Raw genomic sequence first — 16,047 nt, 5'->3', positions numbered from 1 at the left:
GGGCGTGAGGAGCTTAGCAGAAGCCGTGGGACAATTACCTAGCTCGGGCCTGGCTGGACAAGAAAGGCCCAGGCTTTGAGGCCTAACAAAAACGGCAAGGTAGGAAAAAGAATCTTCAGGTTAGAGAAATATTACAAATGAATGAAGTTTTTTAAAAAACAATTTAATAAAAGCAATTTTATTTTGCTGGAAATGTATATTTGAAAAGAAAGACGCAGAAAGCAGGAAAAAGAATGGAAGCAAGATGGCGGCTACTCACCTCGGTTCAGAACGATAAGGCCCGCCCACACACACACCGATTGTCGGCCGTCAGGTCACCAAAGCGTAGGATTGGTCAATCGTCCCGTCACTCGACCGTAGGAGGGCCCGGCGCACGCGCCAGCAACCCGGCGTACGATAGAGTGACCTCGAGGTCGACCAGTCGCTAATGAGCGGATAATGAGATGCTAATGAGCGGAATGTTGAACGTTTTTCTGATACGCGGCACGATTTTTGTCCGGCCGAAACGTAAATACGCTTACGACCGTTCGGACGGTAAGCTTTCTTTCGACGTAACGCACGCGTAGGTACGCTCTATAACTTTCGAGCGCATAGCCGGACAGACGCACACGTGAGGACAGACAGACAGATCGACTTGTTTATATATATAGATTGCATTATTTCAAATCAGAATTGGTATATGCAGACAGTTCCAACATAGACACCATATTTTACTCACCATTGAACATTTGGGTTTTGTGATATTATATCTCTCTCCAAAGCTTCCACTAAATCTCGGTCATTTCCAGAACCATCAAATTTTTTTGCTCACTTCAGAGGCATCATCGGTTTAATCTATAATAATTCAGATTAACATATTTGATAATTTCTTAAACTTCATAAGCTCTGCTAAATTCCTTTACTGTTGCGACATCCAACTGAAAAATCCATTGGTAAAAATCTAGTGCAAACACTTAACCTAAGTGACTGGAATATATTCTATCAAAGTTTTCATAAAAACAAAAGAAAGCGGATTCCATTAGAAGTTTAGATGGTGTCTGGATTATATTCCAAGTAACCTTTGTGCGTCAACCATGGCTCAGTTGGTAGCACTCCGAGTCAGAAAGTTGTGTGTTCAAGTCCCACTCCAGAGACTTGAGCACAAAAATTTAGGCTGACACTCCAGTGCAGTACTGAGGGAGTGCTGCACTGTCAGAGGTGCCGTCTTCAGATGAGAGCTTAAACTGAGGCCCCGTCTGCTCTCTCAGTGGACGTAAAAGATCCCATTGTGGCGGAGCCACTAAGGGACTCCAGTCAATTGTATATAATTCCCTTTAATAATATGTTGGCTACAGCCTGAGTCTGTATCTTTGTTTTCACTGTTTACATGTACAGAGCGCGATCACTTTAATAGCACGGGTAAACGCGATGACGTCACGCCATTCATCACGTGATCCCCCACGGCGGGAAAAACGTGATGACGTCAGCCACGGACCGCCCGAGCAGTCCTCGTGGAGCCTCCGAACTGACTAGACCTATATTCGATGTTCTCCTGTCGTTATCTGTTACTTTTCATTAAACCTCGTTATTTGATCGCCTGAGTGGACCTTAGTCTTTTGGATAGGAACTAGACATTCCTACACCATGGCACTATTTCAAAGAAGAGCAGGGAGTTATCCACCGTGTCCTGGCCCATATTTATCCCTCAATCAACATCACAAACAGATTATCTGATCATTATCACATTGCTGTTTGTGGGATTTTGCTGTGTGCAATTTGGCTGCCGTGTTTTCTACATTACAACAGTGAATACACTTCAAAAGTACTTCATTGGCTGTGAAGCGCTTTGGGACATCATGAAAGGTGTTAGGGAAATGCAAGTCTTTCTTTACTTTTTTATGGCATAGGACATCCATGATAGGTGCATAGCGTGTTTCACTTACAAATTTACCTAATAATTCTGAAAGTCTACATTTCTATCCTTCTCTGCAGGGAGCTGCCATGCAGGCCCGATATCAACTATTCATCACTTTATATAATATATAACTTCTATAATGAGGTCATTTACTCTCCCATTTTAATCTGTGAAAAATGTTTGGTACTAGAGTGTTTCCACTGGTGAATCTGGCATCAGAAATTAAGGAAACTAACCTTGCGTGTTATTATAGAAACATCAGCAATATTGCTATCAGAGTGAAAAATTATAGAAACACTTGCATGTTTTGTTTTAAAAACATAAAAGTGTATAGGGATCCAAGTTTCAGAAAATACAGAAAGACTAAGTGCATTATAATGGGTTACATACTTATCACCAGAAAATAGCAATAAGCCAATCTCAGATATTAAACTGCTAAAAATGTCAGCTTAACTCACTTGGCAGCACTCCTGCCTCAGTCAGAACAAAGTGGATTTAAGCCCTACTACAGGACTTGAGCACATCATTTAGGAGGAGGTAAGTGATCCCATGACACTACTTGAAGTAGAACGGAACTTCTCCTTGCCAGCATTCCTCGCTCAACTAACACCACCAAGAACAGATTAACTGGTCATTCAACTCACAGCGGTTTGTCTGATCTTGCCATGTGTAAGTTGGCTGCCGTTTTTACTCACGGAACAGTGACTGCACTTCAAAAGTATTCCAAGTTCTATCCTTCTTACTTTACTTTATAATCTTAATCAAACACTGCATAACTAAATAGAAAGTGTGCGTCAGGGACTGATGGTTTGTTATAAATAGTAACATAACATTACTTGCTTTTGTAGGTCATGTACCTGGGACCATTTGATTTCCATAAGTCACTAGCACCCCCTGTAAGTTTATTAGACAAGTATAATCAAATTTCTCTACTAAAAGCAGTGGGAAGGTATAGAATGTTAAGGACAATCAGGGTACAACACTTGTTACTTCGACAGCAAACACCTCTGACAGAAATCTTCACTCAATGTTTAGAAATATCTAAAGGATTCAAAACTTTCTTGGTCACTACAATTTATTTCTAGTATTTCACCACCCTGTAGAATTACTTATTTATTTTAATGCAATAAAACCTACCTTGTCCTCCTTTCCTTTGTTTTGAATTTCTTTCTTTTCCTTTCCTTTGCTTGCTCTGACTCTGTCACTGTTTCCTATTCTGGCTACTGGACGGGCAGAACCTCTAGGTGGAGCTCCGAGACGGTCTTTCTGAGGAGCTCTAAGGTCATTGCAAGGAGTGGACTGTCGTTTTCTCGGATGTGGAGACGGTCTATATTCAGGGGAATATAAATCAGTCTGGTTAGACTAAGTCAGCCAAAGTTCTTTACACATGGTTAACTACATCTAATTGCCCAGAACAATGTATATCCCCCAGCTACAAAAGCTGGATACTAGTTCCTTGAAGAATGTTCAAATTAGCACATTTCAAAACATACTGATAAAACTTCTGATTCAAGCCAAAGGTTTCATCATAGAAATTTACAACACAGAAGGAGGCCATTCGGCCCATCATGTCTGCACCAGTCAAAAAAGAGCTATCCAGCCTAATCCCACTTTCCAGCTCTAGGTCTGTAGCCCTGTAGGTTACGGCATTTCAAGTGCATATCCAAGTACTTCTTAAATGCGATGAGGGTTTTTGCCTCTACCACCCTTTCAGTCAGTGGGTTCCAGACCCCACCGCCCTCTTGGTGAAAAAAGTTCTCCTCAACTCCCCTCTAATCCTTCTACCAATTAATTTAAATCTATATCCCTGGTTATTGACCTCTCTGCTAAGGGAAATAGGTCCTTCCTATCCACTCTATCTATGCCCCTCATAATTGCACACACCTCAATTAAACCTCCCCTCAGCCGCTTCTGTTCCAAAGAAAACAACCCCAGTCTATCCAATCTTTCCTCATAGCTAAAATTCTCCAGTCCTGCTAACATCCTGGTAAATCTCCTCTGTACTCTCTCTAGTGCAATCACATCTTTCCTGTAATGTGGTGACCAGACCTGTACACGGTACTCTAACTGTGGCCTAACTAGTGTTTTATACAGTTCTTGCATAACCTCCCTGCTCTTATATTCTATGCCTCAGGTAATAAAGGAAAGTATCCTGTATTCCCTCTTAACCACCTTATCTATTTGTCCTGTACCTTCAAGGATCTGTGGACATGCACTCTAAGGTCCCTCTGTTCCTCTACACTTCAATATCCTGCCATTTATTGTGTATTCCCTTGCCTTATTAGCCCTCCCCAAATGCATTACCTCACACTTCTCCAGATTGAATTCCATTTGCCACTTTTCTGCCCACCTGACCAGTCTATTGACATCTTCCTGCAGACTACAGCTATCTTCGTCTCTATCAACCACATAGCCAATTTTTGTATCATCTGCAAACTTCTTAATCATGCCCCCTGCACTGAAGTCTAAATCATTGATATATACCACAAAAAGCAAGGGACTTCGTACTGAGCCCTGTGGAACCCCACTGGAAACAGCCTTCCAGTCACAAAAACACTGGTCGACCATTACCTTTTGCTTCCTGCCACTGAGCCAATTTTGGATCCAATTTGCCACTTTCCCTTGGGCTTTACTTTTTTGACCAACCTGCCATGGGGACCTTGTCAAAGGCCTTGCTAAAATCCATGTAGACTACATCAAATACACTACCCTCATCGACCCCCCTCAAAATATTCAATCAAGTTAGTCAGGCATGACCTTCCCGTAACAAATCCATGCTGACTGTGCTTGATTAATCCATGCCTTTGAGTGACGATTAATACTGTCCCTCAGAATTTTTCCAGTAATTTTCCCACCACCGAGGTTAGGTTTATTCCTTTCCCTCTTTTTAAACAATGGCACAACGTTAGCAGTCCTCTTGCACCATGCCTGTAGCCAGAGAGGATTGGAAAATTATTTCGTTATTTCCTCCCATGCCTCTCAACAGCCTGGGATGCATTGTATCTTTCTGCTTGAAGTCTGCCACTTCACACTTGTCCACTCAGTGCAAGTACCTTCATTTCCCCTCAGGAACATGTAATAACACATCCATGTGAAAATGCCTTGCATTCTTCAAAGAACAAATGCCCAATTTTAGAGCAGTTTTAATAATGTGGATATCTAATGCCCGTTCTATGTTACAGGGTTGACTCTGAAGGCAAAAGCCCCGTTTAATGCAGCCCTATAGGATAAACTACCCAACACTCTTGCCGTAGAGGTTCAAAAACTCTTTAAATTGGGATTTCATATGATACCTTTGACAGAAACTGCCAAGTCATAGAGTTATACAGCACAGAAAGAGGCCCTTCGGCCCATCGTGTCTGCGCCGTCCATCAAGCCCTGTCCAATCTAATCCCATTTTCCAGCATTTGGTCCATAGCCTTGTATGCAATGGCATTTCAAGTGCTCATCCAAATGCTTCTTGAATGTTGTGAGGGTTCCTGCCTCTACCACCCTTTCAGGCAGTGAGTTCCAGGCTCCAACCACCCTCTGGGTGAAAAAGTTCCTCCTCAAATCCCCTCTAAACCTCCTGCCCCTTACCTTGAATCTATGCCCCCTTGTTATTGACCCCCCTACTAAGGGGAAAAGTTCCTCTTTATCTACCCTATCTATGCCCCTCATCATTTTGTACACCTCAATCAGGTCCCCCCTCAGCCTTCTTTGCTCCAAGGAAAACAACCCCAGCCTGTTTAGTCTTTCTTCATAGCTGAGGCGCTCCATCCCAGGTAACACCCTGATGAATCTTCTCTGCACCCTCTCCAAAGCAATCACATCCTTCCTATAGTGAGGCGACCAGAACTGCACACAGTACTCCAGCTGTGGCCTTACCAGCGTTTTGTACAGCTCCATCATAACCTCCCTGCTCTTATATTCTATGCCTCGGCTAATGAAGGCAAGTATCCCATATGCCTTTTTAACCACCTTATCTACCTGTTCCGCTGCCTTCGGGGATCTATGTACATGTACACCAAGGTCCCTCTGACCCTCTGTACTTCCTAGGTTCCTACCACTCATTGTGTATTCCCTTGCCTTATTTGTCCGTCCAAAATGCATCACCTCGCACTTTTCAGGGTTAAATTCCATTTGCCACTTTTCCGCCCATCTGACCAACCCGTTTATATCGTCCTGTAGCCTGAGGCTTTCCTCCTCGCAATTTACCACCCCACCAATTTTCATGTCATCTGTACAAATATACAAATACAAAGTCATATATACAAATGGTGCACGCTGGTGGGATTTGTTGTTGGGTCATTATTTGCTGAAAATTGGCATTGCAAATTTTCTGTCTGGTTGTCATGTAATGTGGATGACCACGGTGCACTTAAGAGTTTGTAATTCACAGGAGATGGGTGAAGACTACAACATCCATAATGTACTTTTCTCTCAACACAGATTTATAACTATAAACACAAGAGTTGCAATTGCCCATCCCAGCTGAAGATTAAAACTCTGGGAACAGAGCAGAATGCAAGCCCCCGACCCTAATGAGAGCGGCATTCTTAACATATAATGGCTAACTTTATAGGTAAGTTTAGCATTTACTCTAGAATTATGTAATTTGTATTTGAAATTGTATAAATCTCATTTCTCTGCAGTCAACAACTCCATTAGTGTTGTATTATGCGAATACCAGGATGGTAGAAAAACTAGATGGATTTTGGTCTATCTTCGTCTAGTAATTCCTAATCAAATAATTGCTATCTCAAACCACACTTTGCAGCCCACAAAATGTAAATTGCAAAGATCCTTCAACCCAAGTTTGTAGAACACAGTACACAGAAGATAGTACTTACTTGCGTTCTACAGGCACAGGCAATGACCAGACTTCTAAATCGTGTGCTGGTCCTTCATGCCGTACAGCCTGCAAGGGAGAACTGTCATGTTTAAAGCCATCCAATGTTGCCATAATCTCTTTGACATGCTGACATTCTTCAGTTATCTCTTGCCATACCTGTTGGGATACGTAGCAAATAGAAGGCTGTGATTCAAAGAAAAGACAGACTTGCATTTATACAGCACCTTTCATGACCACCAGACGTTCCAAAGCGCTTTACAGCCAATGAAGTACTTTTTGAAGTGTAGTCACTGTTATAATCTAGGAAACGTGGCAGCTAATTTGCACACAGCAAGCTCCCACAAACATCAATGTGATAATGACCAGATAATCTCTTTTAGTGATGTTGATTGAGGGATAAATACTGGCTAGGAAACCAGTGATAACTCCCGTGCTCTTCTTCAAAATAGTGCCATGGGATCTTTTACGTCAATCAGAGAGCAGACGGGGCCTCGGTTTAACGTCTCATCCAAAAGATAGCACCTCCGACAGTGCAGCACTCCCTCAGTACTGACCCTCCGACAGTGCAGCACTCCCTCAGTACTGACCCTCCGACAGTGCAGCACTCCCTCAGTATGGCACTGGAGTGTCAGCCTAGATTTTTGTGCTCAAGTCTCTGGGACTTGAACCCACAACCTTCTGACTCAGAGGTGAAGGTGCTACCAACTACTAACACATTTAGTTAAGGAGTTTGGATTTATATTAATCATATACAGATCAGGGAGTTCTCCTGCTGTCCTGGCCAACATTCCAACCTCAACCACAATCAAAAGCTGATTTAACTGGTCATTTATTGCAAAAAGTTAGCATGCAGGTACAGCAAGTAATTAGGAAGGCAAATGGAATGTTGGGCTTTATTGCAAAGGTATAAAAGTAGGGAAGTCCGGTTACAACTGGTGAGACCACACCTGGAGTACTGCATACAGTTTTGGTCTCCTTATTTAAAAGGAAGGATATACTTGCATTGGAGGCAGTTCAGAGAAGGTTCACGAGGTTGATTCTGGAGATGAAGGGGTTGTCTTATGAAGAAAGGTTGAGCCTATACTCATTGGAGTTAAGAATGAGAGGGGATCTTATTGAAACATAAGATTCTGAAGGGGCTTGACAGGGTAGATGCAGAGAAGATGTTTCCCCTCGTGGGGGAATCTAGAAGTAGGGAGCATAATCTCAGAATAAGGGGGCGCCCATTTAAAACGGAAAGGAGGAGGAATTTCTTCTCTGAGGGTTGTGAATCTTTGGAATTCTCTTCCCCAGAGAGCTATGGAGGCTGGGTCATTGAATATATTTAAGGTGGAGATAGACAGATTTTTGAAAGGTAAGGGAGTCGAGGGTTATGGGGAGCAGGCAGGGAAGTGGAGTTGAGGCCAAGATCAGATCAGCCATGATCTTATTGAATGGCAGAGCAGGCTCGAGGGGCCAAATGACCTACTCCTGCTCCTACGTCTTATGTTCTTATGTATTTGCTGATTGAGGGACATTGCTGCCATGTTTAACACCAACTGTACTTTGAAAAGTAATTAATTGGATGTAAAACATTTAGGAAAGTCCTGAGAGCCATAATAAAACACTGGATAAATGCACGTTCTTTCTTTTTATTAAACTTACAAGAATAGCCGGGTAGAATTCTGGAGTTTATTGACATCAGTGAAAGCACAACACTAAACACCAGTCATTCTTTTCTTCACTACCATAAACTTCTAAAGTCCAAAGTAAGATTTGTAACATTATAAAGACATTAAAAAGCTAAATTTTTCCAAGATAATCCTGTTAAACAAACCTATAGAGTTTAAAAAAAAACATTTTTGGCTACCTTCATTTCTGTCTTTGTTCAGAGGCACTCGCCTCTACCCAAAGCCTGGAGTTGGGGTTGATAATCATCCCACAGCTGATCAGCTGAAGGGCATTACCAACTGAAACTTCTGACTTCAATTCCCAGAATGGTACAGTCCAAGCATGTGTAGTGTGCAGAATATTACAGAACTTATCAGTGGAACTGAAAGCATTCCGTAAAGGACTTCTGGTTTTCCAAATGATTTGAAAATCTGCAGAATTAATTTTTCTTCAGGTACAGCTTAATGTTTTATCAACAGCTTATTTTGTGGTTTAGATGGATAACATGGGTGGGTGGAAGGGGCAGGGCCCCGAGAGGGTGGGGAGAGAAAGAGTGTGTGTGTAAGAATGCGAAAGTAGAAGAGTTCCCCCAAACAAATTGAGTTTTGAAAGCTCATCAGGTTACAAACAAAGACTTTGATTACCTATTTGTTTATTCAGAAAATGAAAACATCCTATTTATCTTTAATATGACTGACAGTGTTTGCTGATCACAGAACTGGGATTTTTTTGTTAGTAGCCCCACCTCCTCTAGCCAGCTCAGACTCAGCAACAGATGGCCTGAAGGGTGACCCAGAATCTGGGAGTCAAAGAGAATAGATGAACCGCTCCCTGACCAACATGTTGCCTGGAAAGTTACATTTACAAGCAGCTGAGATGAAGAAAGGTTCCATTAATGTGGAGTCACGGTCCTGTGTGATTTGTGACAGAGATAAAGAGCCACAAAGGCAAGTACATGAGTCACACCATTTGGCCTATTTACTTAATTTTTCCATAGAAACCTTTCACAGCATGAAACTGCCTTTTAAATGACTGCAGAGTTTTCCCTCCACTACCCTTCCTGTAGTGGAGACATATAGTTACAAGTGTAATTAAATGCATGTCAAATACACGTCATGCACCTAAATGTGGTAACTGTGGCAGCTCTGAACAGATAGAAGAATCAAATAATTACCTATAATTGTAATGTAAATAATTAATTCTTCCTGCCTGTAGGGAATGCAAGACAAGCAATAACACAGTAACAGGAAGATGGAGGCAATTTTGTCCATGAGCATTGACATGGTAGATCAGCTGTAATATTTAAAATCACAGGTGATTACCAATGCGCATGTTCATTAAGATCAGCTTAAATTTTAATGCAAAAACTGTTTCCCCTGGGGAGATGGAATAGCGCCTGTTATGCAATTGGTTTTACACTGTTGCTGTCAAATATTACTCACTTCCAACTGAGACATATAAAATCTGAGCACATAATCTGAAATGTTTACATACAGCAGACAGGCCAGTGCACCATAAATCCAGCAGTGCAACAGGCAACAGAAACATGAAAAAAGTAGAGCAAGTTTCTTACCTGATTCCATTTCTGCTTGTATGAAGGATCTCTGACAGAGGATAAGTACTTTTGAATCTGTTCAATTACTCCTTGGTAGTACACTAATGCAGAGTCGTAATTGCCCAATAAAGCATATTCTCTGCCCAACTTCACATTCTCACTGATCTCAAGAAGGCTCATTTTCATTGCATTCTAGAAGAACAAACATGAGTGTTTAAAACTTCAGGAAGGATAACCTCTCGCTATTTGTGGGTCTAAAACTATTGGCCCAGAAATTCGGGTCTCCACGGGTGAGTACGCGCTGGGTACTCACCCGTAGGCCCGATGGAAGTGCCGGTTTCCTGCATGCGCGGGAAACCGGCACTTCCGATCCTCTGAACGAAGGGGTTCAGAGGTCGAACGTGCACGCAGGAGAGGCTGCGCGTGCGCTTTGAACTTAGGCTTTTTTTTTAATACAGGTTTTCCCGGGAGGGTAAGCCTGCAGGATTTACACATTTAAAAAGCAAGCGTAAGGCCTGCTTTTTGCAAGGTAAGTGGTCAATTAATTAAAATTAAAACATTTTTTCCACAGGTTTACTATTTTTATAAATACTTTAAAGCAAGGTAAGTTTATTTTTAGCCCCGTTAGAATATAAAATTAAATTTTTGAAAGTTATTTAATGTAATTTATAGTTTATTTTTTTAAAAGTGTGATTTAAAAAAAAATTTATTTGAAGGTTTACTGCTATTTTGGGGCCCGTAGTATTTTTAAGTTTTGACAGGTCTACCTGTCAATCTTATGAATGGGCTTCTCCCTCCTCCGATTGGCTGCCTATGGCTCACGTGATCCCAGGGGACGCATCGCACTAACTACGCCCCTGGGACACGCAAGCACAGCGTGCCGGCAACTGGACCAGGCCCCGGAGCGGAATTCCACGGGGCCCTACAGCTCAACTGCCGGCGCGCAAGCTAAGTGCAGGTCGGGGGCTTACACCCGCGGAAAGCCCCCGACCCGAATTTCTGGGCCAATGGTTCTTCAAACTAATTCACTTAAGTGAAACATTGCAAAGTTTTGATGCAGAATGGCATTATATTCATGCAAGTCCTTCTTTCAGTAACAGTTTCCCTGCAAGTTTCCCACTCTAATTTTGTATCCTTCTCTCTTTCTTTGTTTCATTCATTTTCTCTTTATGATCGTCAGTTTCTTTCATTGTGCTGTCTCCATCTCTATTTGCGTACAAATCATTATACTCTTTTTGTTATCCTTTTCTTCCCTCTATCTCCTCTCCCACAAGTTTCCTACCGTCGCTATGCGATTATCACACATGCTCTTTTCTTGTTGTACTCAATAAGTTGTCATAAATAGAAGATAAATTATAGAAATTTACGGCACAGAAGGAGGTCATTCAGCCCTTCGTGTCTGTGCCGGACGGAAAAGAGCTATCCAGCCTAATCCCACTTTACAGTCTGTAGCCTTGTAGGTTACGGTACTTCAAGTGCATATCCAAGTACTTTGGAAATGTGATGAGGGTTTCTGCATCTACCACCCTTTCAGGCAGTGAGTTCCAGACTCCACCACTCAGGTGAAAAAAGTTCTTCTCAACTCCTCTTTAATCCTTCTGCCAATTACTTTAAATCTATGCCCCCTGGTTCGTGACCTCTCTGCTAAGGGAAATAGGTCCTTCCTATCCACTCTATCTAGGCCCCTCATAATTGTATACACCTCAATTAAATCTCCCCTCAGCCTCCTCTGTTCCAAACAAAACAAGCCCAGCCTATCCAATCTTTCCTCATAGCTAAAATATAAAGATACGAGGCTTTTTCAGGGGCGTGTTGTTGTTGGAAGAGAGCGCGCAACCAGGGGGGGGGGGGGGGGGGGGAAGAGAGAGAGAGACAGACAGACACAGACAGAGAGGAAGGAGAGAGGGGGGGCGGGGGGCCAAGAAAGGGGCGACCTACCCCAGTTGCTTATGAAGCCTCCCCACCTACTGACCCCGGGAATGGAGCTGAGGCAGTACACCCTCTCCCCTCTGCCAGTGTTTGTCTCTGTCTAGGCCGGGAGCCTGGGACTAGAGTTGCACTGCTGGCAGTTGGAGAAGCCTAGGGCCTGGAAAAACAGTGAAAGGTAGGAAAATTATAGAGGTTAGAGAAAAGATTTACAAATTAATTAACTTTTTTTTTAAAAACAATGTGTTTTAAAAGCAACTTTTTTTTTTGCTGGAAATGTAGATTTGAAAAGAAACATGCAGAAAGTGAGGAAAAAGAAATGAACAGTTTGGAATCAAGATGGCGGCCACTCACCTCTGTTCAGAACGATAAGGCCCGCCCACACATGCACCGATTGGTCAACCGTCATGTCACCGCAGCGTAGGATTGGTCAATCGTCCTGTCACTCGACTCTAGGAGGGCCCGCACGCGCGACGAACCCACCCCCGCGATGCAGCGATTGGTCGACCGTCGGGTCGCTCGACCGTACGATTGGTCGACCTCGACGTCACTCGATGCTAATGAGCGGACAATGAGCGGAATTTTAAACGTTTTTTGGATACCGCGGGTGCAATTTTTGTCCGGCCGAAACGTAAATACGCTTATGACCGTTCTGGAATCGTAAGCTTTCTTCTGATGTAACGCACGTGTAGGTACGCTCTATAACTTTTATATATATATCTATCTAATCTATTCTAATCTATCTATCTATCTACAGCTTCTAATATATCTATCTACTACTATATCTATATATATATATATATATATATATAAAAGGATACATCTGTCTGTCTGTCATTCCGTCTGTCTGTCTGTATTGAATAAACTCGAAAGTTAGAGCGTGTGTTACGTCGAAAGAAAGCTGACGATTCCAGAACCGCCCTAAGCGTATTTACGTTTCGGCCGGACAAAAATTGCGCCCGCGGTATCCAAAAAACGTTCAAAATTCCGCTCATTAGCATCTCATTATCCGCTCATTAGCAATAGAGTGACGTCGAGGTCGACCAATCGTACGCCGGGTTCCTGGCGCGTGCGGGCGGGCCCTCCTACAGTCGAGTGACGGGACGATTGACCAATCCTACGCTTTGGTGACCTGACAGTCGACCAATCGGTGCGTGTGTGGGCGGGCCTTATCGTTCTGAACCGAGGCGAGTAGCCGCCATCTTGCTTCCATTCTTTTTCCCGCTTTCTGCGTCTTTCTTTTCAAATATACATTTCCAGCAAAAAAAAGTTGCTTTTAAAACACAAATTGTTTTTAAAAAAAGTGAATTAATTTGTACATCTTTTCTCTAACCTCTATAATTTTCCTACCTTTCACCGTTTTTGTAGACCTCGAAGCCTCGGCCTCTCCTCCGCACCCACGCCCGAGCTAGGCACCTCCCGGCCCCAGTCAACAAGCGGCCCCCGATCGCCGCCATCTTTGTGAAGGCTGGAGGGGCTCGGGAGATCGGGGGCGGGGCTCGGGAGATCGGGGAAGAACCTTGGGGGGGCGGGGCTCGGGAGATCGGGGGCGGGGCTCGGGAGGCGGGGCTCGGGAGAAGGGCTCGGGAGGGCGGGGCTCGGGAGATCCTCGGGAGAACCGGGGGCGGGGCTCGGGAGAAGGGGGGGCGGGGCTCGGGAGGGCGGGGCTCGGGAGAAGGGGGGGCGGGGCTCGGGAGAACGGGGCTCGGGAGAAGGGGGGGCGGGGCGCGGGAGAAGGGGGGCGGGGCTCGGGAGAAGGGGGCGGGGCGCGGGAGAAGGGGGGCGGGGCTCGGGAGAAGGGGGCGGGGCTCGGGAGATCGGGGGCGGGGCTCGGGAGACGGGGCTCGGGAGATCGGGGGCGGGGCTCGGGAGATCGGGGCGGGGCTCGGGAGATCGGGGGAGGGGCTCGGGAGATCGGCTCGGGAGATCGGGGGAGGGGCTCGGGAGATCGGGGGAGGGGCTCGGGAGATCGGGGGAGGGGCTCGGGAGATCGGGGGAGGGGCTCGGGAGATCGGGGGAGGGGCTCGGGAGATCGGGGGAGGGGCTCGGGAGATCGGGGGAGGGGCTCGGGCGATCGGGGGAGGGGCTCGGGAGATCGGGGGGCGGGGGCTCGGGCGATCGGGGGGCGGGGCTCGGGCGGGCGGGGCTCGGGCGGTCGGGGGGGCGGGGCTCGGGCGGTCGGGGGGGCGGGGCTCGGGCGGTCGGGGGGCGGGGCTCGGGCGGTCGGGGGGGCGGGGCTCGGGGGGGCGGGGCTCGGGCGATCGGGGGGGCGGGGCTCGGGCGATCGGGGGGGCGGGGCTCGGGCGATCGGGGGGGCGGGGCTCGGGCGATCGGGGGGGCGGGGCTCGGGCGATCGGGGGGGCGGGGCTCGGGCGATCGGGGGGGCGGGGCTCGGGCGATCGGGGGGGCGGGGCTCGGGCGATCGGGGGGGCGGGGCTCGGGCGATCGGGGGGGCGGGGCTCGGGCGATCGGGGGGGCGGGGCTCGGGCGATCGGGGGGGCGGGGCTCGGGCGATCGGGGGGGCGGGGCTCGGGCGATCGGGGGGGCGGGGCTCGGGCGATCGGGGGGGCGGGGCTCGGGCGATCGGGGGGGGCCGTGCTCGGGGGGGGGCGGGGCTCGGGCGATCGGGGGGGCGGGGCTCGGGCGATCGGGGGGGCGGGGCTCGGGCGATCGGGGGGGCGGGGCTCGGGCGGTCGGGGGGGCGGGGCTCGGGCGATCGGGGGGGCGGGGCTCGGGCGATCGTGGGGGCGGGGCTCGGGCGATCGGGGGGGCGGGGCTCGGGCGATCGGGGGGGCGGGGCTCGGGCGATCGGGGCTCGGGGGGGGCCGTGCTCGGGGGGGGGCGGGGCTCGGGCGATCGGGGGGGCGGGGCTCGGGCGATCGGGGGGGCGGGGCTCGGGCGATCGGGGGGGCGGGGCTCGGGCGATCGGGGCTCGGGCGATCGGGGGGGCGGGGCTCGGGCGATCGGGGCTCGGGGGGGGCCGTGCTCGGGGGGGGGGGGGGCGGGGCTCGGGCGATCGGGGGGGCGGGGCTCGGGCGATCGGGGGGGCGGGGCTCGGGCGATCGGGGGGACGGGGCTCGGGGGGGCGGCTCGGGCGATCGGGGGGGGGTTAGGGAGATCGGGGGGCGGGGCTCGGGAGATCGCGGGGCGGGGCTCGGGAGATCGCGGGGCGGGGCTCGGGCGATCGGGGGGCGGGGCTCGGGCGATCGGGGGGCGGGGCTCGGGCGATCGGGGGGCGGGGCTCGGGCGATCGGGGGGCGGGGCTCGGGCGATCGGGGGGCGGGGCTCGGGCGATCGGGGGGCGGGGCTCGGGCGATCGGGGGGCGGGGCTCGGGAGATCTGGGGGCGGGGCTCGGGAGATCGGGGGGCGGGGCTCGGGAGATCGCGGGGCGGGGCTCGGGAGATCGCGGGGCGGGGCTCGGGCGATCGCGGGGCGGGGCTCGGGCGATCGGGGGGCGGGGCTCGGGCGATCGGGGGGGGCCGGGGCTCGGGCGATCGGGGGGCGGGGCTCGGGCGATCGGGGGCGGGGCTCGGGCGATCGGGGGGCGGGGCTCGGGCGATCGGGGGGCGGGGCTCGGGCGATCGGGGGGCGGGGCTCGGGCGATCGGGGGGCGGGGCTCGGGCGATCGGGGGGCGGGGCTCGGGCGATCGGGGGGCGGGGCTCGGGCGATCGGGGGGCGGGGCTCGGGCGATCGGGGGGCGGGGCTCGGGCGATCGGGGGGCGGGGCTCGGGCGATCGGGGGGCGGGGCTCGGGCGATCGGGGGGCGGGGCTCGGGCGATCGGGGGGCGGGGCTCGGGCGATCGGGGGGCGGGGCTCGGGCGATCGGGGGGCGGGGCTCGGGCGATCGGGGGGCGGGGCTCGGGCGATCGGGGGGCGGGGCTCGGGCGATCGGGGGGCGGGGCTCGGGCGATCGGGGGGCGGGGCTCGGGCGATCGGGGGGCGGGGCTCGGGCGATCGGGGGGCGGGGCTCGGGCGATCGGGGGGCGGGGCTCGGGCGATCGGGGGGCGGGGCTCGGGCGATCGGGGGGCGGGGCTCGGGCGATCGGGGGGCGGGGCTCGGGCGATCGGGGGGCGGGGCTCGGGCGATCGGGGGGCGGGGCTCGGGCGATCGGGGTGGGGCCTGGCCTCGGTAGTTCGGGAGGGCGGGACTCAGTAGATCAGGAGGGCGGGACTCAGTAGATCGGGG

General features: G+C 49.8%; 1 protein-coding gene across 1 annotated transcript in view; it reads right to left on the bottom strand.

The window, feature by feature from the left end:
• LOC147112482 (katanin p60 ATPase-containing subunit A1-like) overlaps positions 1 to 16,047 on the bottom strand; it is a 76,404-nt gene that overhangs the window by 45,159 nt on the left and 15,198 nt on the right. The window contains exons 2-4 of the mRNA XM_085996772.1: positions 9,952 to 10,125; positions 6,727 to 6,884; positions 3,032 to 3,221 (exon numbers count right to left, since the gene is read on the bottom strand). Coding sequence (XP_085852898.1) covers positions 3,032 to 3,221; positions 6,727 to 6,884; positions 9,952 to 10,125 — 522 coding nt within the window. The remainder of the gene's footprint in view (positions 1 to 3,031; positions 3,222 to 6,726; positions 6,885 to 9,951; positions 10,126 to 16,047) is intronic.

Source organism: Somniosus microcephalus, chromosome 9 (assembly GCF_052327205.1).
Source record: "Somniosus microcephalus isolate GS21.2 chromosome 9, FLI_Smic_1.0, whole genome shotgun sequence".
Taxonomy (NCBI): Eukaryota; Metazoa; Chordata; class Chondrichthyes; order Squaliformes; family Somniosidae; genus Somniosus; species Somniosus microcephalus.
Note: the sequence above shows the minus strand (reverse complement) of the source record. Positions and strands in the feature narration are given on the sequence as shown.